The sequence below is a fragment of the Mercenaria mercenaria genome, chromosome 11, assembly GCF_021730395.1.
Source record: "Mercenaria mercenaria strain notata chromosome 11, MADL_Memer_1, whole genome shotgun sequence".
Classification (NCBI taxonomy): Eukaryota; Metazoa; Mollusca; class Bivalvia; order Venerida; family Veneridae; genus Mercenaria; species Mercenaria mercenaria.
This window is the reverse complement of record NC_069371.1, coordinates 74,185,557-74,212,173: the sequence shown is the minus strand read 5'-3', so window position 1 is coordinate 74,212,173 and position 26,617 is coordinate 74,185,557. Positions and strand designations below refer to the sequence as shown.

General features: G+C 35.4%; 1 protein-coding gene across 1 annotated transcript; it reads right to left on the bottom strand.

Annotated features, from left to right (window-relative positions):
- Positions 1 to 8,624: 8,624 nt before the first annotated feature.
- LOC123532857 (T-cell-specific guanine nucleotide triphosphate-binding protein 2-like) lies at positions 8,625 to 16,228 on the bottom strand. Its single transcript, XM_045314448.2, has 2 exons — positions 16,134 to 16,228; positions 8,625 to 9,977 (listed from the first exon to the last, which is right to left on the bottom strand). Exon 2 carries the CDS (start codon positions 9,975 to 9,977, stop codon positions 8,730 to 8,732), a length of 1,248 nt encoding a protein of 415 aa, XP_045170383.2. The 5' UTR covers positions 16,134 to 16,228; the 3' UTR covers positions 8,625 to 8,729.
- Positions 16,229 to 26,617: the final 10,389 nt, after the last annotated feature.

Here is a 26,617-nt window from a genome sequence, read left to right as displayed (position 1 = left end):
TGTAAACACATGACATATATTATTAATCCTCTGCAGATCTAAAACGACCATCCAAGTATGATATACGGCTTTTACTGTTTTGCTTTATATAATGTGATAGATGAATTAAGCATATATCAGTAAATATACTTGGACCTAAACCCCGACTGGAATGCAAAGAGCAAAGCATGAATTAAGGTAGTCTGTGTGTTGTTTTTAATATCATTTCTTGTTAGACGGGTTCACTTAATTAAATGCAAGTTTATGGCATCAGGACCATCTGACAAATAATGTCATACCTTAGATAAACAACAAAACTAAATTATAAATATCTCGGTTATAAGGAAATCTTGGTTAAAAGTAACTCATTTTTTCTTGCCTTTTTTCTCCTATATGTGTTTTTATATTAATCTTATGATCAAATCTGGATATTTACAATATATTTTTTAAACGTCTTTATCTGTATCATACAACAATCGTTTAGAAAAATAGTTGTCATCTGTCATTGTCATTGTACAATAAAGTACCTAAAAGTTTACCATCTATTTTAACTAAGTGCGGTGATTAAGTTACTGTGACATGAAAGAACACTGTTGTAATTGATCAATTGTTATCATAATTACATAATTATATTCATCTAAATACAAATTCCAAAGAGACCAAAACAGTTTAAAAGACTTTCGAAAACCTTTAAATTACAAATTGTTATATTCAACTTTATTGGAAATTGTACTGACTTGAAAAGATTTCGAACTTTAGTTCTATAATAACAATTCCGCTTGTGAAAAATAGAGACTTTGTCCATCATATTTAGTGTACGGAGCATAACTGTAAAATATTAATAGTATAGACTTGAAACCTGGAATATAGGCAGGTTGTGATGAGATGCAGATTGCAACAATTTACATTACACCCCCATTAATCCCCCCCGCCCATAAAATCATTTACTTTATTGCCCTTTATTATCTTGTCACCACCACCGCACATACACATGCACACTTCCTGCTTCCTCCCTCACCAAAAATACCTTACATTTTGCTTTTTCTTTAATTTCTGTTTCCGTCCTCCTCTGATATAACCCTCATTCGGGTGTATATTGTCCAGCTTGGCGGAGCTCTTGTTTAACAGGGGCTAATGGAATCCAAGATAGTTATAAATACCTCATACAAATATTACAATTTAACAGTTATACATTTGTGCAGTCACACACTAATTTTTTCAATGAATTATTTCTTAAAGATATTGCCTTTATGTTATAATGCTTTTCAAATAACCCCTTAGAATTGTCCTGAAACAGAAAGTAAGACAATAATTACTGACCCGAGTAGAAACAGTGCCAGACTGGAAGATGTTCTCCTATGTATATTGGTATTGCTGATAAAAAAATGTTTGAGATAAGTGCCAATCTTACTAAAGTACATCTCCTATTACGCTACGCTTAGGATCTGAACACGAGCTATTTACGAATTAAGTCTACGTGGACTGTGAACACCTAAGACGATCGATTTTTCAAGGGGACCGTCTCAACATGATAATTTTAATTTATGTGTGGTAGAAAAACATTCCTATAATGATGGTAAGGTCTGGCTTATTATGTCACCGCACAGGATAAGATTTGGATTTGTCTGTCCGTCCGTCTGTTCGCAAGAGAAGTGTTTTGTTATGCATATCGCACAAAGTATTTGATCTAGCGTCATAACGCTTTCCTGAAATGTTCTTCAATATTATAAGTTGCGCATCTGCGACAAAGTTGTAAAGATGAGCTAATCTGATCGCAATGTATCTGTATTCCATCGTCGTCGTCGTCCGAAATGAAAAAAAAATCTAAACTGGGTCAGCTGGGATCAAAATGTAGGTTAGCAGGTAAAACATTGTGAAAACTGTAGAAAACGTAATATATTGTTTCTCCATTCCTTTGTTGTTATTATACGCCCGAAGGAATGTATTTTGGGATACCCCAGGTGTTCATCTGACCGTCTGTATGTCTGTGTGTCCGTCTGTCCGTTAGCAATTTGTGTCGACTCCGCTCTGTAACTCGTGAACCCCTTTAAGGATTTTAAACAAACTTGATACATATGTTTCCACCTCAAGTGGCTCGCTTCAAGGTAAAGGTTACACTTAGGGGTCGAGGTCATATGACTTTGTTTCGTGTCCGCTCTGTAACTCTTGATCTGTTTGAAGGATTTTACAGAAACATTGCACAAATGTCCATCAGAGCGCATGTTTTGGATGGCTGACTACAAGATCAATGTCACACTTACGGGTGAAAGGTCATATAACTTTGTTTCGATTGCGATGTGTAACTCTTGAACTGCTTGAAGGATTTTAAAAAAATCTTGGCACAAATGTTCACCACATTGAGACGACGTGCAGAGCAGATGGCTCGCTTCAAGGTAAAGGTCACATCGTCTGCTTGGCGCAAAAAGTAGTCTAACTGACATTTTAAAAAATGTTCAGGAGAAGCAAAAAACTGATTTTTTCTTTTGTGGATAATCCTTTAAATATCTACCCATTTAATTCAAAAAGTGTATGATATGCTCATATTTTTTATATTTTTTGGAAATAAGCATAAATAATAAATTAAAGTATAATGCAGTTGCACTAGTTATGTGCTGAAATTTTTAAACGCAAAAACTCAGTTAAGTGCACTTTACCAAGTTTTTGCATTCAACTTTCGTGATTTAGGAGCAATATTCTGTATAAAAAATAAGTTCTGGAAATACAATTTTTAATGTTTTCCTGATGGCATTGTTATAATCTAATTTTCACAATTGTGAAAGTTCAAACGTTACTTGTTTCTTTTGCAATGTTTGCTTCAATGTGTAATAGAACAGTAATGCTTTTGCGATAATTTAATTAAAGTTTTATTTACAATACAACAGAATTAATGTGTAGTGAAAATGATATTTTATACATGTGAATAAACAATTTTTAATAACAAATTTATATTAATTTGTTTAAATTGTTTGCAGTTTCAGAAATAATAATTAAATATTAAAACGCAAGATAAATGTTTAGACATCTCACACAATAATATAGACTGTCCTTTTTACACATGATTGTTTTCATTCCCTTAACTCATTACTATGATTAATTCATTACCAACTTCAACAACCTATTTCATAGTTGAATTCTATGCCATACAAAGCATAATTAGTGAAACAAGTCAGTAAATTCACATATTCCTTTTTATTTACCCATCACCAAGTAAATATGATCTTACAAAACCACCTGCACTCAAATAAGCGCAAACAACTTGAGTGTGAAATCAACATGGCACAGAAGAGTCAAATGCAATTCTCAAAAATGTAGTACACTGAGGGTTTTTGAAATGATATATTAAATATTGTATGAAAGATACACCTATATGTGCAGATGGAATGGGGAACAAGGTTCTCATCCTGGGATTTTTAGCATAAATATCAATCATTATTGTGAGGTTTAAATTAGCCTCAAGATATTTTTTAGTTGATGTTTTTCACCATTAATGTGACTTAACCCTAGGAGAACTGTTTATACTCCTGAATATCAGTTAAAACTACTCGTGGAATTTTCTTTGCCTGTTTGCCACGTGAATCTGCCCTGGTAATCCGCCAGTACATATTTTCCTAAATTAATGTTGAGAATATTACGGCTCATTGTAATATCAAGTGTATCCAAGTAAACTTGCACTTATATTTTCCTTTGTACTGAAAATATACTGCCTTGAATGTTTTCACTTACTGTTACTTTTATTGATAATCCTTTTTCTACGATTTTATTAACAGTGTATGCAATGAATTCTGTCTGTTTCAGTCCCCAAAATTATGAAAAATGTTTTCTCTTCCTATGTGGGAAATGTTTGAGTGGATATGTGTTTTACACCCTGCTCCACAACTCCCCTTCAAAATTTTGCTTCATTTTATTTTCCCAATTGCGGTAACACCGTAACATAGGTTTTATCAGAGTTTTTTCGACTTTTAATGACATTTTGTTTCCATAACTTTTCATCATGTTTGCACTTACGTGATTTTCTAGGTTTTACATTTATGTCTTGTTCATTATGATTAGGGGAAGAATATGAATTTGCTGGACTGTTTTCAATGTCACTGAATTGTTCCTAAATAATTATTGTAAATGTATTTTCTGCATATAGTACACTTATTACACCAATTATTTAAAAAAAAATATTTTATTTGAATGCAAAAAGTAGGCTATGTGCACTTTTGCATTAACAAGTTTCAATAACTATAGCAAGAAATAAAAGCAAAAACTATACTAAGTGGACTTAGTACAGTTTTTGCACTTATCAAATTGGTATATGTAGTTAGTGATTTTTCTTATTTTTCAAAAAGAATACTTAAAGACGTGAACTTTACAACAAAACTTATTTAGAATAATGAAATGGGATATTGATTAGTCAAAATTGCTAAAAAGTGAATTTTGATAAAAATGTCAGTTAAGTGACTTTTTGCGCCAAGCAGACGACATGACTTTGTTTTGTGTTTATGTTGCTTTACATAATGCGGTGCTCTTGTTTTTATTTGGCAGATTCTTTTTTTTTTCGCTTACAATATTTTTTATTGAATTACTTCCCTTTTATGTTACTAGAAATAGGTTATTTTGTAACTTTTTTATTATTAGCCGTAGGTAAAAACCGAGACCACTTTTCTTTGGTACAACATGGATGGTACCTGCAAAGGTAAGGTGTATTTTGACATATCTGTACCTGGTAAGGATTTTTAGTGGACTTAGAGTTTTTCGGGGAATTTCTTCCCTTTGTTGTCCTTTTCCTTAGGGCTTCAACAGTAAAGTTCTTTAAATTTTGCTCCCATCCTATGATATTTGACTTTATCAAAACCTTTAACCAACAATTCTAAGTTAAAAAAAGACATAATTCTGTCAAAATTCTATCAGAGTTAGGAGGATTGTTTTTCCTGGTGTAGACTTCGATAGTAAATAACTATTTTAAGTTTCAAGTCAATAGCTTTGATAGTAACAGAGATATTTGACTTTATCAAAAACATTAACCAAAAATTCTAATTTAAAAGGGGGCATTATTCTGTCAAAATTCAAATTTGAGTTATGGGGATTGTTTCTCCCGGTGTAGACTTTGATAGTAAATAAGTATTTTAAGTTTCAAGTCAATAGCTTTGGTAGTAACTTTAACCAAAAATTCTAAGTTAAAAAGGGGCATAATTCTGTCAAAATTCAAATCAGAGTTATAGGGATTGTTTCTCCTCATGTAGACGTTCATAGTAAATAAGTAATTTAAGTTTCAAGTCAATAGCTTTGATAGTAACAGAGAAATTTGACTTTATCAAAAACTTTAACCAACGGCGACGCCGACGCCGGAGCGAGTGCAATAGCTATACTTTTTCTTCGAAAAGTCGAGCTAAAAACAGGCACATCCAAATTTATATCACCTACCGCATAGTGATGATATAATAACCCAAACCCTATTGCCGTTATAAACGTTTTTCCTACGGCGCATAATATAATAAAATTATGTTGAGACGGTCCCCTTGAAACATCGATCGTCTTAGGTGTCCGCAGTCCACGTAGACTTAATTCGCAAATGTCTATTAATAGCCTCTTTCTTACGACCCTTCCGCTAGCCAATCAAAAGCTAATCTACAATTCTTATGTCGCAAGATGTCAGATAGCCGGTTAGGTCAGTCGGTAGGACTCTTGCTCTGTAAGCGAGGGGTCTCGAGTTCGAGTCCTGGACTGGCTGCAAATTTTTCTTACTCTTTGACATTCGAACAAGTCGTTTGATTGGTTGAAATAAATATAGATTTGCGAAAATAAAAAATAGCCATATTCGAAATCCAAAATATACAGAAGACGAATGTGAATGGGTCATTCTCAGATCTTCGTTTAGAAGATCAAGTACCTTAGTCAGATTGAGATAATTGCGTAATTCTAGTAGATTCTGAACATTTGGTTAAAATTTAATAATCTTATAATATTCATGTATGTCTTGTATACAGAAGTGGTTTTCTGGCTTATACAAACATTAAAATTGCTTATAATCAGATCTATCACAAATTAGTTCGTTTCAGAATCCTTTAGCAAGTGCCGGTGTAATGAAGTATTTCGACCCCCATAGAATAATGACCCCCCGGTCATTATTCTATAGAAAAAGTGATCCCCCCGGTCATAGTATTATGACCTCCAGATCATAGTACTATGACTCCCCACGTGAAGTAAACTGAACCTCGAGCCCGCCCGCTTAGCTCAGTAGGTAAGAGCGTTGGTCTACGGATCGCGGGCGATCCTCGGGCGGGGCGTATGTTCTCCGTGACTATTTGATAAACGACATTGTGTCTGAAATCATTAGTCCTCCACCTCTGATTCATGTGGGGAAGTTGGCAGTTACTTGCGGAAAACAGGTTTGTACTGGTACAGAATCCAGGAATACTGGTTTGGTTACCTGCCCGCCGTTACATGACTGAAATACTGTTGAAAAACGGCGTTAAACCCAAAACAAACAAACAAACAAACAAACTGAACCTCACGAAGAATATAGACTCCCATAAAAAAAACGACCCCCGTTCCTTTGGTCAAATTTAGTGATAACTCATGTATCTAAGGCCTAATTGCTGCATTTTATGCCCCCACTCGGGGGATGGGGGCATATAGATTTGCCCTTGTCCGTCCGTCCGTCCTTCCGTTTGACCATTAGCCCCAGATACCTTCACTTGACAGAGAAATCAGAGCATTCCGCAACGGGAAAAGGGATTCTATTTCTAGACACTGTATCTTGGTGTATACATTTTTTTCAGGAAAATAACAATTCACAATACGTTCACAAAACACTCCAGTGTCAACAATCCCTGCAGACTTCGGTATGAAGTAATTCTTCAGAAGAAAACTGCACAAGAAACTGCTAGCATAGAACTTAGTATTAATAGAAGTTGCAATAATTAGCAGTGGCAGTAAAGTACGGTAGCGGCAACAATAGAAAGTAGAAGTAGTAGTAATAGTAGTAGTAGTAGTAGTAGTAGTGGCAGTGGTAGTGGCAGCTGCAGTAGCAGCTGTAGTAGTAGCAGCAGCAGCAGCAGCAGCAGAGGAATAAGTGACAGCAACAACAGCAGCAGGAGAAGAAGAGGTAGATGTACAAGACGTATTCTGTCTTTTGGAAGCTATAAATATTCGTTATCTATAACAAAATTGCCTAGCCAGATTTCAGTTACTGATATTAAAATGGCTTTAGATTGTTTAGAAATAAGTCCTATTTAAGACATTTGAAGTGATAAATACCTGGATTTTGGATGTAAAATGTACATGCTCTTTTTAGAGAATTATTTGCGATGATCAGTGTTATCTTCTGATGGTAGAGTGAAAGGGGTATTATTCTATGAGGCAAAGCATTCACATATAGTTAGACTTTGTGCAAAGATTTGCTCACCTGCAAATTGTTTTCGTTGTGTATATTTGCATCCAGATCGCTTTACGGCCAGTTAACCAAATCCTGACACATATTGTGGTTTCCGGAGAGACACCCAGGTCTGATGTTTCCTTCAGCCAATAAAATGTAATGTAAAGGTTTTCTTGCTAGAGACATGAGATCTGAAGATCCTCATCCAGGCTTAAAAAGAAAGCCCTTATCGCTTAGTTACGTTTTAGAAATAAAACTAATGCAATTCGGTTACAGAAATGTCAAATTAATCTTGACCATGTATGCAATTCTTGTATATATCTTAAGTTGACTACCTGTTGCGTGTGTGTGTGTTCGGGTGTCTACCTGTAGCAGTGAGCACAATGCCCAACTTTATTGTGCTGCCTGACTGGAATATCACGCCGTAGACACAATACATGATACCCCACCCAGTCACATTATACTGACACCGGGCTGACCAGTCCTAGTACTATCCTCTTAATGCTGAGCGCAAAGCGAGGAAACTACTAGTACCATTTTTTACGTCTTTGGTATGACGCGGCCAGGGATCGCACCCACGACTTCCCGCACTCGAAGCGGACGCTCTACCGCTAGGTTACCGAGGCGGTAGACTACCTGTTGATGTATGGTATTTCGTTTCTATACGGTTTATGAATTCAAATAGTTTTTCATATTAAAAAAGATTGGGATCTTGATATAATGTAACAGGTTGAAAATACTTCAGCCCTAACCAGAAATCGAACCCGGGAACTCTTAAACCTAAGGCGGAAACTCTACCACGTCGTTATAAAAGATAGCTCTATAGGAAGGAGGTATAAGTGCTTACTCTAACCCTACTATATACACCCCCTCCAGTTTAGAATTCGTCCTCGAATTTCTGGAATTTGAACTTCTGTGTGACGTTCCAAAGTGTCCATTCATATCTACTTGTGAGTTATTTACGATGGGCGCCAAATGTAACAAACTGAAAATACTTCAGGCCTGACCGGGAATCGAACCCGAGACCTCTCACACGTAAGGCGGACACTCTACCACTTCGCTATAAAAGCTAGCTCAATAGCAAGGAAGTATAAGTGCACCCTAATACACTGTCCTACTACAATAAGAACTGGTTTCAATACTTTACCTCCTTTCTATCATTTATTTTAAGAAATGGCATAGATTTTGTTTTTCTATCGTTGTTGCTTTATTTATATAATAAGTCGGCATTACATTCAAGTTTATATCGACCAGTCAGTTTGTACCGATATTAAGTGTGCCATTAAAAGTAATGCAGTTCATTCAAATAAGGTAGCTTTAATCTTGACAAACATTCAAAAAATGTGTATTATAGTAGTAACAACGAATCTTCTCTGTTGTCTTCAGTTTATGTCCTTTGAATAACTTCCATGGTATTTCTAGCAAAGACGATGTTCATTGCCGCATTAATACGCAATGCGTCATTTACCATAATATCTAAGATGTTATTTAAACAGAACACCTGGACTCCATAAGACAATCCGGAGGAAATCTTCCAGCTGACGAACGGAAGTGCAACCTTTAGAACGGTTTTAGCTATAGTTGATAGTTGAAGGCTTACAAAAAAAGCAAGAAGTCCTCTAGCAGTACCAGGAATTGTCTGGCTTTCTAAATTAAGTCTCTTTTGCAATTCGCTAAGTGAAATATTTAATGCTGCAGCATTTTCTTGGACAGAGGTGTTATCGAGCCGTAGCTGCTTGCGATAAAACTCAGTTTCTTTCAGTAGTATAGCGGTATCGACGACATATTCTACGCCTGGTATTGGAACTGCAGCAGCTGCAGCAGATGCAATGGAAACTATAAATATTCTTTTCCTTAGATAACTTTCTTTTGCTCTGATTATGTTTTCGGTAAGAATGGTTAACGAAAGTGTTAAAGCTTCCCGTTTGATGTCAGGAGCATCTTGAATGAGGCGTTCCGACAATTGTCCGAAGTCAAACTCGTTTACATCAAAGTTACTGATGATGAATACTTCCGGGTTTGTAAATCCTTTGTTTTGCAACTGGTTCATACAATCAGAACGTACTGTATGCAAGACCTGAACCCTTGAATGGGTTCTTGGATGTGATTGCTTATTGTTCGATATATCAGAGTCTATTTTAGTTCTGATGAAATAAAAGCTTTTTCCTGTCTGCCTAATCTGCTGAGCCAGCCACATATCGTTCTCTGTAAATCGACATGATGTGAATACCAGAAAGAAATCGTATCTTTCAAAATTTGTTTTCGCAAGATAGCTGTCTCTGGTAAACTCTGGAGTTCCTACCCCCGGCAAATCCCAAAGTATTAAGTTTTTGTGTTCCGGATGCGGATATTGTTTAACCTCGGCAGTTGTTTGAACGACTCCAACTGGAGCAGCTTCCTTATCATCGGCTGTCATGCCACGTAAGGCATTTATGTAGCATGATTTTCCAGCACCACTGTCTCCTGTAATAGCAATGTTTAGAGGAACCGTCTTCCATAAATTTAGTTTTCTTTCCACGGCCTCTTTTAAACCTGGTATACCACGTTTCTTGTAAGCTTCGTTTACCTCATGTTCTAATGGATCAGGAATGCTTGAAACGTTCCTTCCGGATTGATCAGGCCCTGATGATGCCATCTAAAATGCATTTAAACAACAATATTACATTAGAATATTTTAATGTAGGAAACTCATATATAATTGCAATGTATTACATAAAGCCTGTTTATCTCTTATTCGTACGATACCAGTTTTAATCTATTAGCACAAGATAACAAATATACCCAACATAAAATGGTAATCGTAAAGTCGTTGTAAAAAGGCCACATGCAGGAAAAATTGTGCTCAACAAATGAGTCTGAAAAAGAAACATTTTAAAGGGAATTCCTATAGTTTTTTATGCACATCCTTCTGCGCATCCGACACTTTCTATGGAAAACTGAAGTGAAGTCAACATTTACTGAAACATGTGAAAGACAATCTTAAATATGAGGAATCTTGAATGAAATAACATTTTTGATAAGTTTTATCAGTAATCAAATGTTGATACTGGTGTTTGTTGTATTGACAAGTACCCTGCCTGACAGGTATCTTGCTATTTTTGTGGTTGTGTTTATACATCACATTTTAGTACAAAAAAAACAACAGTGTCGTTCATATAATGTAAGACAATTGACTTAGTACTGATAAGACAAAATCACCTTTCAGATTATTTAGTATTCTTTTATAGAAAAAAAATAAGAATTTTTAAAACATTTTTTAACATCTAGTAGATATACATGTAATCAATTTGGTCAGGTTTGCGCCATTTTGCGTCCAAACAGGTATTGTATTCAAGCGGTCTTAACATAAAATTTAGCCTGGTGACTCATGCATTTTTAGCCATTTTTATGCTCACAATACTATTATTCATACACAAGAAAAACAAGAAAAAATTCTAAGAAACAGTTGTTTTTTTTTCAAAATTAAAAAAAAAAAATCTTCACTATGGGTATTTTTCATTGGAAAAAGTTCACAAAAGTGAGTAGGAAACAAGATTTCATTTTCATTTGTACCCATTATTGTAAGGATATAGTATTACAAATATGACTATGATATCAAATAAGTATATAATAAAATCTGTAAAAAGAATAAACTTTATTGTGCTGTCTAGATGTATATTTTGGTTGTTATTGATAAAAAAGCAGAAAATTATGAAAATGTTGAAAAATCCCTGGCATTTTCAGCAACAGTGGGTGTTTTCAAAACAATTTTTCACAAAAACGAGCCTAGTGACGCATTGTTTTTATTTGTTCATTGTTTTCAGCGCAAATTTTCCTATCATATTTGTGAATTTAAAAAAAAATATGAAAGGAAAAAAAATATAGGAATTCTCTTTAAACGAAAAACCTACACAAAATATAAACAGATGAAATGAAAACATGTGTGATGTGATTTTTGCGTAGTGTCTAGCTTTATTGGTTTTGTTACAGATATAGCGGAATAATATGTTTCGCATTCTCATAAATAAACCGTAGATAAATATGTTTTAGAATATACTGATGAATTTACTCTACATAGATCCAAAAGACATGTAGAATGTAGAACTGACAATAAATATTGTTTAATTTTTTCTATTAATTAACTAAAGTTTGTTGATTTTTGTGCACGATTTATGCTCGCTTTCTTGAAGAATACACAAACTATCCAGAAAATGAAAAAGTTTAAGCTCTTGATACGAAACTACGGTGGTATGTTTAGGACATGCCATTATTTTTTTAGGATTAAATTATCTTGAGCGATCAACATCTTATCTCGTGCGCACGACATCTTATCTTGAGCGATCAACATCTTATCTCGAGCGATCAACATATTATCTTGAGCGATCAACATCTTATCTTGAGCGATCAACATCTTATTTCGTGCGCACGACATCTTATCTTGAGCGATCAACATCTTATCTCGTGCGCACGACATCTTATCTTGAGCGATCAACATCTTATCTCGTGCGCACGACATCTTATCTTGAGCGATCAACATCTCATCTCGAGCGATCAACATATTATCTTGAGCGATCAACATATTATCTTGAGCGATCAACATCTTATCTCGAGCGATCAACATATTATCTTGAGCGATCAACATCTTATTTCGTTTGCACGACATCTTATCTCGAGCGATCAACATATTATCTTGAGCGATCAGCATATTATCTTGAGCGATCAACATCTTATCTCGAGCGATCAACATCTTATCTCGTGCGCACGACATCTTATCTCGAGCGATCAACATATTATCTTGAGCGATCAACATCTTATTTCGTGCGCACGACATCTTATCTTGAGCGATCAACATCTTATCTCGAGCGATCAACATCTTATCTCGAGCTCTTATCTCGAGCGATCAACATCTTATCTCGAGCGATCAACATATTATCTTGAGCGATCAACATCTTATCTCGAGCGATCAACATATTATCTCGAGCGATCAACATATTATCTTGAGCGATCAACATATTATCTCGAGCGATCAACATCTTATCTCGTGCGCACGACATCTTATCTTGAGCGATCAACATCTTATCTTGAGCGATCAACATATTATCTTGAGCGATCAACATCTTATATCGAGCGATCAACATATTATCTTGAGCGATCAACATCTTTTCTCGGTCATCTTATCAATATCTATTAAGGACCTTTGTGTGAATTCAGATCATTAGTAAAAACAAACGGCTGCCACCGTTTTTGTTTTTATTTAGATTATACTTATAACCGTTTCACATCTTCTCACTTCCAACTACCTACTTCTAACTTCCACACTTCTGACTTCTAACTTCCGCACTTCTGACTTCCAACTTCCCGACTTTCGACTTCTGATTTCCAACTTCCACACTTCTTACTTCTGACTTTTGACTTCTTACTGTTATGTTTGCAGGGTTAGACATTTAAATACGGAAACTGATAAAAAAAAAAGGCAGCAAAAAATCAGTGATGATGCAAAGAAATAAATTTAAGTCCTTGACAAAAAATAGTATGTAGGCTTCGCTATGGAAGCCCTGCAGGGACAATTGATTTCCGTACTTCCCACTTCTGACTTCTAACTTTTGCACTTCTCACTTCCAACTACCTACTTCTAACTTCCACACTTCTGACTTCTAACTTCCGCACTTCTGACTTCCAACTTCCCGACTTTCGACTTCTGATTTCCAACTTCCACACTTCTTGCTTCTGACTTTTGACTTCTTACTTCCTTCTTCTAACTTTTGCACTTTTGACTTCTAACTTCCGCACTTCTGACTTCCAGCTTCCTGACTTCATCCTTCCGACTTCCACACTTCTTACTTCCGACTTCCAAAAAAAGAAAGTTGGCAGTCACAAGTGCGGAAGTTGGAAGTCAGGAAGTTAGAAGTCAGATGTGTGGAAGTTAGAAGTCAGAAGTGCGATAGTTAGAAGAGGGAAGTAAGAAGTCTGAAGTTAAGAAGTGTGGAAGTTGGAAATCAGAAGTCGAAAGGCAGGAAGTTAGAAGTCAGAAGTGCGGAAGTTAGAAGTCAGAAGTGCGGAAGTTAGAAAAGGGATGTAAGAAGTCAAAAAGTCGGAAGTAAGAAGTGTGGAAGTTGGAAATCAGAAGTCGAAAGTCTGGAAGTTAGAAGTGCGGAAGTTAGAAGTCAGAAGTGCGGAAGTTAGAAGAAGGAAGTAAGAAGTCAAGAAGTCGGAAGTAAGAAGAGTGGAAGTTTGAAATCAGAAGTCGAAAGTCTGGAAGTTGGAAGTCAGAAGTGCGGAAGTTAGAAGTCAGAAGTGCGGAAGTTAGAAGTAGGATGTAGGAAGTCAAGAAGTTGGGAGTGAGAAGTGCAAAAGTTAGAAGTCAGAATTGGGAAGTACGGAAATCAATTGTCCCTCCAGGGCTTCCATACTTCGCCCATATATTAAACGATTTTCCTTGTTTTCCCTTAATTCATACATGCAACTTTTCTGCGCGAATTTATAAGTCGAACTGAAATTTGTTGCTGTCCTAACATGCAGTATGCATCATTGGTTATGTTCATTTGATTTTGAAGATAGGATGACCAATTATATGCATTGCTTTCCCAATTGATGTGATAAACTTGTACATGTACTTGTGGGAAGTTTAAATAACAGCAGAATAGGCGGGACCCTAATTAACAACTTGTCCGTATGTTTTACTGATGACCTAAATGCACACACAAAGGGCCTTAATATATATAAATAAGATGTCGTACGCCCGAGATAAGATGTTGATCGCACAAGATAAGATGTTGATCGCTCAAGATAATATGTTGATCGCTCGAGATAAGATGTTGATCGCTCAAGATAATATGTTGATCGCTCGAGATAAAATGTTGATCGCTCAAGATAATATGTTGATCGCTCGAGATAAGATGTTGATCGCTCGAGATAAGATGTTGATCGCTCAAGATAATATGTTGATCGCTCGAGATAAGATGTTGATCGCTCAAGATAAGATGTCGTGCGCACGAAAAAAGATGTTGATCGCTCGAGATAAGATGTTGATCGCTCAAGATAATATGTTGATCGCTCAAGATAATATGTTGATCGCTCGATATAAGATGTTGATCGCTCAAGATAATATGTTGATCGCTCAAGATAAGATGTTGATCGCTCGATATAAGATGTTGATCGCTCAAGATAATATGTTGATCGCTCGAGATAATATGTTGATCGCTCGAGATAAGATGTTGATCGCTCGAGATAATATGTTGATCGCTCAAGATAAGATGTTGATCGCTCAAGATAATATGTTGATCGCTCGAGATAAGATGTTGATCGCTCAAGATAATATGTTGATCGCTCGAAATAAGATGTTGATCGCTCAAGATAATATGTTGATCGCTCGAGATAAGATGTCGTGCGCACGAGATAAGATGTTGATCGCTCAAGATAAGATGTCGTGCGCACGAGATTATTTAATCTTAAAAAAAAATAACATATGTCCTAAACATACCACCGTACGAAACAGATCTTACAAATTTAGATATTTATATAATATGAACATCATTTCAAATTGAAATTCCATCAAACTGACAAAGGATCTTCTTATAGAAAATTTTAGATATCATGTGATATGTCACGTGATATACTTTTCCGAGTGTGTACTTAAATTATGTCATTAATAACTGTATGCACACGTGACCATTTTAACAATGGCTACAATTATATAAATCTTTAATCCATAATTTTTATCAGGCGGATAGATGTAGGCAGACAGACAGGCAGGCAGGCAGACAGGCAGACAGACATAAGGAGCGTAGCATATAATGAAACAAATATTATCACAAACATACATTTAAAAGATGAAATATACATATTAATGGTGAATCCATCATACCTAAAAACTAATATTTCTTAATATTGCATGATGTAAATATTGGTGGATGTATTAAAACCTATCGATAAACAAATATTATATACAAGCATTATTCATTCATTGTCAAAACAAGAATAATATGTATAGTGATAATATGTAAATAACAGGCTCTGATGTCAGCTTTATCTTAATTTCTGTTTTTTTTTTGTAATGAAATGAAGCAGTACAGTTTATTGATTTTAATCGCATAAGTCTACATACATACAGCTATTCATTTGAGAAATATGAAAGAAACAATATTGACTCTTATGTGAAGCAATTTTCAAGCACACTTGAATATAAGTGATAATAGTAATCTACCTCACTGTAATATTTTGCGTCTTTAAAGGTGTCTCAAATACCAGTTTTTTTTAACTGTATTAATACGTTACTAGAAATGTAAGATATATGCCCTTCTGAATTTGATAGAAACTGAAGCCGAAATTAATGAGATATTTGAGATTATTTCCTATATCATATAAGAAAGCATTTACATAAAGTGATAATAATAATAATAATGATGATAATTATTGTTGATATTGATAATAAACAAAAAAAATGCTTTACTATGAATCACGAAGTTAAAAGAGAAAAATCTGCTCAAAAGTGATGTTCTAAAGATACACTTCTTGCTGTTTAATGACAGGTTTTAGATTGTTCTTTCATCCAAATAGGATGCATCAAAAGTTAAAATTTAGAAAAGACCAATAGCCCCAACTATTATTACAATATAGGCTTATGGAACTTCAGTTAGTTCCATCTGACTTTGTTACATAAAGTAATTAAGAGAAAAATATTACCACAGGACATGGTAATATCTGACATAATAGATTTCAACACTTTTTCATATTTTGAGATTGATGTTCAAGTAAATCTTCCCTACATTATAATTCACAGTTCAGTAAAGAAAAATAAGTTGTTTGAACCTACCTTCGTTTTCCCTGTCCAACCATGTGACTATTTCATTTGGTTTATGTAAGTAACTGGCTCTTATCAACTATAGACTGTTCTAGTTTACTACATTTAAAGGTGGTTTAGTTAAATTTGGTCAGTCAAGTAACAGCTTTGTTGAAAACTTCAACAGCTAGTTATTTACACTTATTCATGTTCACTCAGCGATTCATTGACGTTAAATTTACACTGGCTGTGTTTAAAAAAATGATGTCCTATCAGGATAGAGTTATTTAAGCATAAATATAAATTTGATAAATACATGTACATGTATACTTGGCCAAAAGCATAATACAAATTTAAGACTTACTGTGCTATATTTTTAGCATGTAACACTGTCTCATTAAAGGAAGTTAATCATAACAAAACAACAACGACATTTACTTTATAAGGTTCTAACACTATGTCTTTTGGCTTATGAAATTAATCTCTGGCAGAATACACGGAAAGTGAAAAATATGACTTACCACCTTTACAAACTAACCACAACCTACTTAACCGCCCCTCTGAGCTGAACTTTGTAAAATCATCCTGATAATACATATATAAATACAACCATATTACAAGATAACAGGTGCATATTTAGGCCTTTTCTGAATTAATATGTTTTTACAATTTTTTCTGCAAACTTTTTCAGGAGGACATTTTTTTCAGTGTAGATTTCAGAGACATGGACAAATGATAAATCTTACACTACTGAAACTAAACTTTACTTAATATCTACAGTTCTGTGCACACGGTTATATGACTTCATTAAATGTTCAGAATTAAATATGTTGTCACTAGGTACTTGTGATCTCTTGATTTTGATGCCAATCATGCGTTTTTAACTTCATGGAAATACAAAGCAATACAATGTACAATTATTCTATGGCGGGTTTTAAAATGCACTGGTTTCATCCCATGTCAGTCAATATGTCCAACTGCCCACAAAGTTAACCATTCACTGCACACGTGATAGTTTACACATGTATAAGGTATTCATAATTTGACCAAAGTAAAGAAAGACGAACTTGCTGAAGTAGGTTCTATCGTAGGATGTTTCATTTTGAAGGTACGTAGGCTTATATTGAATGAACTGCGAATTTTCAAGACAATTCAAAATTTAATATTACAGCTGATGTCTTGCATAAATCTGATTAAACATATTTGCCACATATCAGCGCAATTTTTGTGTAATAATTTATGCCATCATATTTATCGTGTTTATATGATCAAAGAAATTTTGCCACACCATGAGACTGCTTTCATGCAAACGAACGAAGTAATTCGGAATTATACAAAACATATTGAATGGGAAAACTGTCATGCATGGCCTCAATATTGTTCTCTCGTTCTCTGGTTTCATCCTGTGTCAATCAAAATTTCCACTTGTATCATGTGACAAACTGTTATAGGGTACAATTTAAATATATCTATAAATGATGCAATAAAAAGAATATTATCAGCTAGGAGAGCATTTTTAAGTGGCTAGTTGACCTGGCTACACTATCAGTTTGATGGGTAAACGTCTGTAGATCATTAAAAAGCGGCTGTTTACTGCTTCCGAAATCTGTGTCAGCTACTCGCGTAAAGAGTTGAGTTAAACGTTTAAGCAATTTCCGAGAATTCTATGCTTTTATTTCACAAAACTATTTTGAAAAAATAACGGGCATCCAAAGGCTGTTTGAAAGTGTAGTTATATTGAAACAAGAATGATTATTGTTCATAAGTAGTGGACATCGTTCTAAAATACACAACAGGAAGGACTTCGAATTTTTCGGGAAAACAAGTATATTATTTTTACCAGGCCAAAAATTATGCATTAGTATAATATACGCAAGCAAATGCCTTTATACAAACGAATTCTAATTGTAAACGCTACTTCCGAAGATGCACGCTTTTGTGAACTGGGCATCAAAATAAAACTTAGACATTTGCACACCCGTTAACCGGTTGCAAGCAAAACAGTTCGCGGCGAACAAATCAGTTCTCCGATATTTTTGCCTGCATCTGTATTGGGGTAAGTATTTTTGATCCAAGAATCGGTTGGTGCAAAATATGTTAAAGATCTTTATTTATGTAAATTTATGTAAAAAGAACATGCCATGTGACCCCTGTTTAAGAGTAATTTATATTGAGTAAGTTATCTTGAGTTAAAAGTGTTTAAACGAAAAAAGTGCGGAAAGGAAAGTTTATCGGGACATATTTAATTTCTTTTTCAACTCACGGCTAAGGTATTAACGTAGACCCTTTAAATAATGTTTGCTCTGAATATTGTGCAACTTTACACCGACAAAGCGCAAAATTCAACGAGTTATAGACTTCCAAATATGACCGGTATCTTTGCGATATCTAACCGATTCTTTGATCGAAAATACTTATAATATAAATGCCGGCAAATTATCGTAGAACTTTTGTTTTGTCCGCCACGAACTGTTCTGTTTCGCAACCGGTTAACGTGTGTGATATCGCCCAGATGACTGGTTCGCTAAAATGTTTGGATAATAAATGAATTAAAAGACAATTTTGCAGACGAGGCAAACGCCTACGCATCAAGCAAAGAAAATTCAACACTGACTGTTTTATAAAGATTTTGCAAAATATAACTGTGACAGGATGGTCGGACCGGGGACAGAAACTACAGGAACAATTTAACACTCATTAGAATATTTACAAGTTTATTTACAGCAAAAAAATGATTACTTACAATGATTGAAAAAAAAAACTAAATAGAAGAAAATAAAGAAGAAAAAAATTAAGCTCAAAATCCGATTTCCAAAAGATGTTTATTTCTATTAACTACAGTTGATTTAACGTGACGATTTAACAGATGTTTATCATTACCTTAAACTTAAAGTAGCACTAATCTTTTGTAAGATAATGTCCCACTAAATCGCAAAGACGTTGACTCCACTCTGGCTCCCCATATTCGGTGTTTGTATCCCTGAGTTGTCTCAGTTAAGTACAAAAAATACAACAAAAAAAAAAAAAAAAAAAAACAAAAACAAAAAACAGCGTCTTGGCAGTTAAGGCACAACCATAGGATGAAATATCTCTGCGCTGGGAATTCACATCCAGGCGAGTCAAGAAAAGCAAAGCACAGGTATAGGACTTCCGGGTCGTGACATCACCAGGTAAAAGTCGTCTGATGGAAGAAGCTCGATCGAGCAAAATTTATTTCTACCAAGAATGGAAGAGTGACATAATGTCGTCTCAAGACTGTAATGGCGCGTGCACTAAGGATATTTAGTCCAGTCATTTTGTATGCCTATGTCCCGCCAAATATTGGGTTTTTCACGGAAATCGCGACACAGCCGTGAGCTCATACTATTTTGGATTTTCACGGGTATCAAAATAGAGAAAAGTGGAAACTTCACAGGTCGCTCAACACGACAAAAACGAAAATGTTGCAGGCTCGGTTTGATTGAGCCTGTTCATGGACGTTAGTGGAAATGCATGCTACCGTCCACGCCCTCTAGCCCCGGGTTGAGCAGAACTCAACATTTACACATGCTTAAAGTACAAAAAAGCAATTTAGAGACATCCGCAGATGTATTCAAACGGCGGTGAACATGGAACCTTCAATGATACACGTGTTGAGGCGTGTAATTCCATGAAGAGCGGCGTTTGGTCCCCAGATAAAGTAAAGGGTTTGCCCCGAGCCATAAACTGTGATTAATTGGGCGCGAATGTGAATTGGACAAATTATGGACGTTAGTGGAAATGCATGCTACCGTCCACGCCCTCTAGCCCCGGGTTGAGCAGAACTCAACATTTACACATGCTTAAAGTACAAAAAAGCAATTTAGAGACATCCGCAGATGTATTCAAACGGCGGTGAACATGGAACCTTCAATGATACACGTGTTGAGGCGTGTAATTCCATGAAGAGCGGCGTTTGGTCCCCAGATAAAGTAAAGGGTTTGCCCCAAACGAGAAAACAATGGGCAGAAATAAACAAAAACTGGAATTTAGAAAGGGGATCTGAGGTTATGAAGCCTGCGTATCACAGACACTGTCAAAAGACAAAATTAAAACGCAGGTACCATATCCAAGGGGTGATTAAACAATACCCAAGGCTATGAAAGCGGGAGTATTGGAACCACCCAGGCCGAAATGGTAATGTTGAGAAACTAAACAGTACCAATAACACGACATGAAAGTCGTGCTGAACGATCTGAGAAGATCGAAATGTTACAGCCCTGATTGAATGTACGGGGAGACATTTTACGGCCGCCACACGGCACAAACAACGCTGCTGTGATAATAAAATAGAGAAAAGTGGAAACTTCACAGGTCGCTCAACACGACAAAAACGAAAATGTTACAGGTTCGGTGTGATTGAGCCTGTTCATGGACGTTAGTGGAAATGCATGCTACCGTCCACGCTCTCTAGCCCCGAGTTGAGCAGAACTCAAATTTACACATGCTAAAAGTACAAAAAGCAATTTAGAGACATCCGCAAATGTATTCAAACGGCGGTGAACATGGAACCTTCAATGATACACGTGTTGAGGCGTGTAATTCCATGAAGAGCGGCGTTTGGTCCCCAGATAAAGTAAAGGGTTTGCCCCGAGCCATAAACTGTGATTAATTTGGCGCGAATGTGAATTGGACAATTTCAGGCATGTTATAGTAGTTTTGGGAATAAAAATATAAATTACTGAAGTTTAGAAAATATCAACTTCTTTATAACTGAACCGAATTAAATGAAATTTACATGGAAATTTAAGTTATAAAATACAGAAAAACATGAGAGGTATTTTATGCGTAAATTCTGACATTTACCTCAATAACTTAAAAATGTACAAAAAGATGATACAATACCTGTATTTAAACTACAGATACGTTGAGGCTCGTATGTCAGTTTGTGACACATGCCCCCCTGAAAAGAAAATTCATAATTTTCTTACATGAAAACAAAATGACACACTGTAAATAACAAAAATCTCTCACTGTCTGTACACCATCTAATATAATCATCTGTCTACACTTTACTCAAATAATTTGCATCTACATTTTCTCTACCAGGAATTGTTCTAATACTGATCCTGTATGGCTGTAGTGCCATTGCCTATCTCACCAACCTGGTATTGCTTAGTTTTTTTATCTTTATTCAAATAAGTATTCAGCTGATGATCTGTTTGTAATACAAAGTCTTTACAGAACAAATACCGGTGAATCTTAGCCACTGCCCATACTATCATTAAACACTCTTTCTCTATCATTGAGTGCCTTTACTCCCTTGGTAGCAAATTCCTACTAACGTAATTTCTCTCCATCACGTTACTGAAGCAATACAGAGCCCAAACCTACATCTGAAGCATCTACTGTCATTATAATGTGTTATATAAATCTGGAAACTTCAAAATAGGTGGACCCATCAAGCTAGCCTTCAAATTCTGGAAAGCTTTTTCTTGACTTTCACTCCATTGTACAAGATTTGGCTGACCCTTTTCGTCAAATCTGTGAGTGGAACTGCAATGGCGGCAAAATTTGAGATAAACGTCCTGTAAAATCAGACTACATCGAAGAATGAACGTATTGCTTTCTTGGTTTTCGGTCGCTTGGCATTTGGTAAGGCATGTACCTTATTTGGAACTGGTTCAGGGATCTGGACATCACCTATTATATGCCCTAAACATTTTAACTTCTGAAACCCTATGGAAAACTTAGTCGGTTTAGCTGCTAACTTAGCCTCTCTTAGTCTGGTTAACGACTTAATAAGTGCTACTACATGTTCTGGCCACATGATTGCATACACCAGGATATCATCAATGAAACTATCTGAGTGCCCGAGGTCCTCCAAAACTTTCTGCATCAGTCTGCAAAACGTTGCAGAGGCGTTAACTAATCAAAATGGCATCTAACGGAATTGGAACAAACCTTTCGGAGTTTCAAAGCCGTAATGGGTTTTGCCTTTTCAGACAAAGGAACCTGGCAATTACCCTTGCTAAGGTCTAGTTTAGAAAAATATCTATACACAGATAGTTTTAAAAACATCTCCTTCATGTTAACCATAGGCTCAGCACCGACAACTGTCAGTTTGTTGACCTGGCAGAAATCAATACAGAACCTGATACTGTTATCTTTTTTCCTAATAAGAACAATTAGGGAGGGAAATGGAGCATTTGATTGTTCGATTACTCCCAGCTCCAACATTTTATCTACTTCCTCTTTCACTACTGGCTGCGAATGAAAAGGAATAGGATAACTTTTTACTCTTATCAGATCTGTAGTTGTCAACTGAATATCATGTTCAACTAAGTTGGTTTTTCCAGGAATATCTGTTAGTACATCTGAGAATTTTTCTAACAAGTCTACTACTTCCTGCATACATTCTGCCGGAAATCTGGATTTATCTCTACATCTTTGTACGTTTCTGTAGCCTGCTATATAGGACATAAAACTATATGGGTGGACGGATAGCTCAGTGGTTTGAACACTGGCCTTCCAATCCTGAGGTCGGGGGTTCGATCCCCGGCAGCTACTCGGGAATTTTCAGAAACGCTTTTCAGTGTTTCCCACCCACATAGAGGTGTACTGGTCAGGAACCTAGGCAATCCTTGCGTGTATCAGTGCTATACACTGGGCACGTTAAAGAACCAGGCTGTCTATTCGCAACGAGCTAGGCTAAGTTAGCCGGACAAGCCTGTATCTGATTTCTAATCTCTCTGTTGTGGGGCTTTGTCTCACTCTGTCCCTCTGGTCAGATCGCTCTGTGTCTGTACTAGTAGAGGATGAGTTATGCGCCCTGTGTGGCTGCATTTGAACTATGTAAAGCGCCTTTGAACGTGAAATTGATCATGAAAAGGGCGCTATATAAATCTGGTATAATAATATAATAATAATAATAATAATATCTTTTTCTACTCTACTCGAAACCTCACCACTACTTTCATTCTGATCTAATCTATCGAAATCTCTTTGATCCTCCTCTACAATAGCTGCACGAACCTTTTTTAATACAGGCTATATACCAATAAAAGAAAGTGTTCTTTGTTTCATATAAAATTCAGCTACTTCAGAACAATTTTGTTACAGTTTCTAGATTTTCACTCCGTCGTAGACCTATTTTCCACAAGATATCCATACATTTGCTTCAAGAAAACGAAAAGAAAAAGGGGTGTTGAATAGTATGCAGTGAAATGCAAGTCAACTGAAGTCAGGTACCCTCATATTGCCGCATTTCAGAAAGCGGTCCGCAGAATAAACACCCTACTTTCGTTTTCAAGTAAACAATGCGAATATGAGCATGAAAAGTGTCCTATTTTATGTAAAATTCATTCCACGAGTGAAATAATGCCCATTTGGCCCCCGATTTACGCGCAAATGCGCGAAAAAATGGAAAAATTAGGATCTATTTATTAGGGACTTCTTGCGACTACACCACGGAAGCACATTTTTGACCGAATTACTGCATTATGACCTATAAGAAATATCTTTTGTCAAATTTCATAACATTTTCATCCCTATTTTCAAGAAAGATGTAATACCAAACATGTTAACAAGTTTCATTGTGAAAGTTCGAGATTTTAGAGAAATATAGACATTTAAGTGAGGCCACCCCTACCCATTTTCTGGGCTAAATTTAGGCTATAGGGTCGCTTAATTGTAAATTTTGGTAAAAGTTTCACCTGTATGCATTATTTTTTACTCTGATTCTGAAATATCATTCATTCCGTCATGAATATGACTCAAATAAATGCATTTTGTGCATTTTCACACATTCTGGAGACAAAATATTAGCCTTTCTATCGCAGAAATTGCTGCAGAAATAGGCGCATCTACACAAAATATGGTCAAAATTCAAAATTTTTCAAATTTAATGGTTATCTTGCATTGAAATCATCATTTTATAACATATACAATCGATTTAGGACTATTAAGTCTAATTGTGATGTGTTTCGAGAAAAATCTTATTTCAGCTCTTATAGGCTATATACCAATAAAAGAAATTGTTCTTTGTTTCATATAAAATTCAGCTACTTCAGAACAATTTTGTTACAGTTTCTAGATTTTCACTCCGTCGTAGACCTATTTTCCACAAGATATCCATACATTTGCTTCAAGAAAACGAAAAGAAAAAGGGGTGTTGAATAGTATGCAGTGAAATGCAAGTCAACTGAAGTCAGGTACCCTCATATTGCCGCATTTCAGAAAGCGGTCCGCAGAATAAACACCCTACTTTCGTTTTCAAGTAAACAACTCGAAAACATGCGAATATGAGCATGAAAAGTGTCCTATTTTATGTAAAATTCATTCCACGAGTGAAATAATGCCCATTTGGCCCCCAATTTACGCGCAAATGCGCGAAAAATGGAAAAATTAGGATCTGTTTATTAGGGACTTCTTTCGACTACACCACGGAAGCACATTTTTGACCGAATTACTGTATTATGACCTGTTACACAATTATCTGGTATAGAGTTACTATCATCCTTCCTTTCACAGTACTGTGTAAGCATGTTTGCATGAAACGTTTTCTATTAGCCGTCTACATATATTCTGTAATCCAGTCTTTTTACTACCTCTGCTACTACGTAAGGAGCTTTCCAATTTAACAGCAACTTATTATGTTTTGTAGGTAACAATACAACTACCATACTACCTGTCCTAAACCTCCTATCTCAAGCCTTCCTATTGTAATACTTCTTTTACAGTGGTGCTTGCGATAAACTTCCTCCGTGCAATCTCGTTTGTAAACGCTGTTGATACGGTTCTCAATCGTTTCTCGGTTCCCGGTTGTCTCATGGATAGTCCAATCAAATGATATCTAAACGGTAAGCGTTAATCGAGATTCGATCAGCCAATCAAAAGCTTGGTGGGAGTTCCTAATAAGTCAAATGGTATCTTAACATGAAACGTTAATCGAGAATCGTTCAACCAAAGTACAGTAGGCGTCCCCAATAAGTGGATCGACCACCAAAAACAATAAGCCGCAATTCATTCTACTTAGATATGATGAAAATGCATTTTTTTATATCCGGTATAACGAGATATTGGAAAGGCTTTAATATTCATATAAAAAGAAAACGAATTATGAAAGAAAGAAATTTCGATCTTACAGTTTTTTATGAATAAATGACAATATATGATTCAGTGCATGAAATGGTTTTAAACGGTCTGCCATGTTTGTTTTGTGATTTATTTTATTTTTACCCAACATTTCACAAAAAAAGTTGAAATAGAAAACAATTAACAAAAGTTTTTTTCTTCATTTTTAAATGAATTACATATATATATATATATATATATATATATATATATATATATATATATATATATATATATATATAGAAAACAAATTAGCAAATTTCTTTTTCTTCTTTTATATATATATATATATAAATAAATAAATCATTATTTGGAGTTCAGATGCGTATTATTATATCGGGCTGCGCCCTCGTGATATAATTCCTTCGCATCTGAACTCCAAATAATGATTTATTCAACGACAAATCACTGGATGAGATATATTATTTCTTAAATACTTCACCGAAAAAATTGTCTGGTGTTGTATCAAGTTGAACTTCAGTATGTTAGTAAACTTTGATAAAACTATCAAACATTTGAATAAGATAAATACCGTACCAAATCTGGGTCAATGTATGTTCTATTTAAAGTCAGTCAAGGCCCTCTGTATTTGAGTCAAATGAACAATTTGTATATCGATCATTTAATATATAAGTCATTATTGTTTTATATTTAAATGCTCACATTACATTTTACATAAATAAAATGCATTGACAACAAGGTTCAAAATGTCCGCCAGTTTCGTGATTCCATGACATGAAAGTGTTATTAATAAATAAGAAAAATACTGATAATGTGCCTTTTACAAATGATTCACATTTTTTAAATATTGCTTGGATATGAATATGTGAATAAGTCATAATAATACTGTCAGGGTTGTTCCCAAACGATCCATAAATGGGGTTTTATACATTAACTGAATGGCTTGCCGGTCAATATTTACAACTATTGCCCGTGAAGGACTTCGGGCTTATACGTCTGACAATTGTCCGGCAAGTATTATTTACATCAGATAGTATTTCTCACAGTTACATTTCAACATATAAGCCATGTTAACCTTTGTGGAATGTAGACAGGTAATACACTAATGACATGCAACCTATGTAAAGAGTCGTATTATATATAATATAGTACATCAACTTGCGAATTTTTAAGGAAATTGCTTTGAGTGGGGGTGCATTTGGTAGCTAGGTATTGTCGCTGTAGTTATAAAGTTGTGCAGGTTCGATCTCGATAAATACCAAACTAAATTTGTAATTACGTTTACTATGGTATGGTATATGTCCGTGTGTTGGACTGTAAAATTTTTTTACAAGTCTGTAATTTATGTAATAAAATGAGAAAGTTACAACTCGACACAAAAATTCACTTTTATTGATAAAATGCAGAGCCACGTCACTGCGGGTCAATGTCAGTCAAATACTTTGACTATAATTCGTATTCGT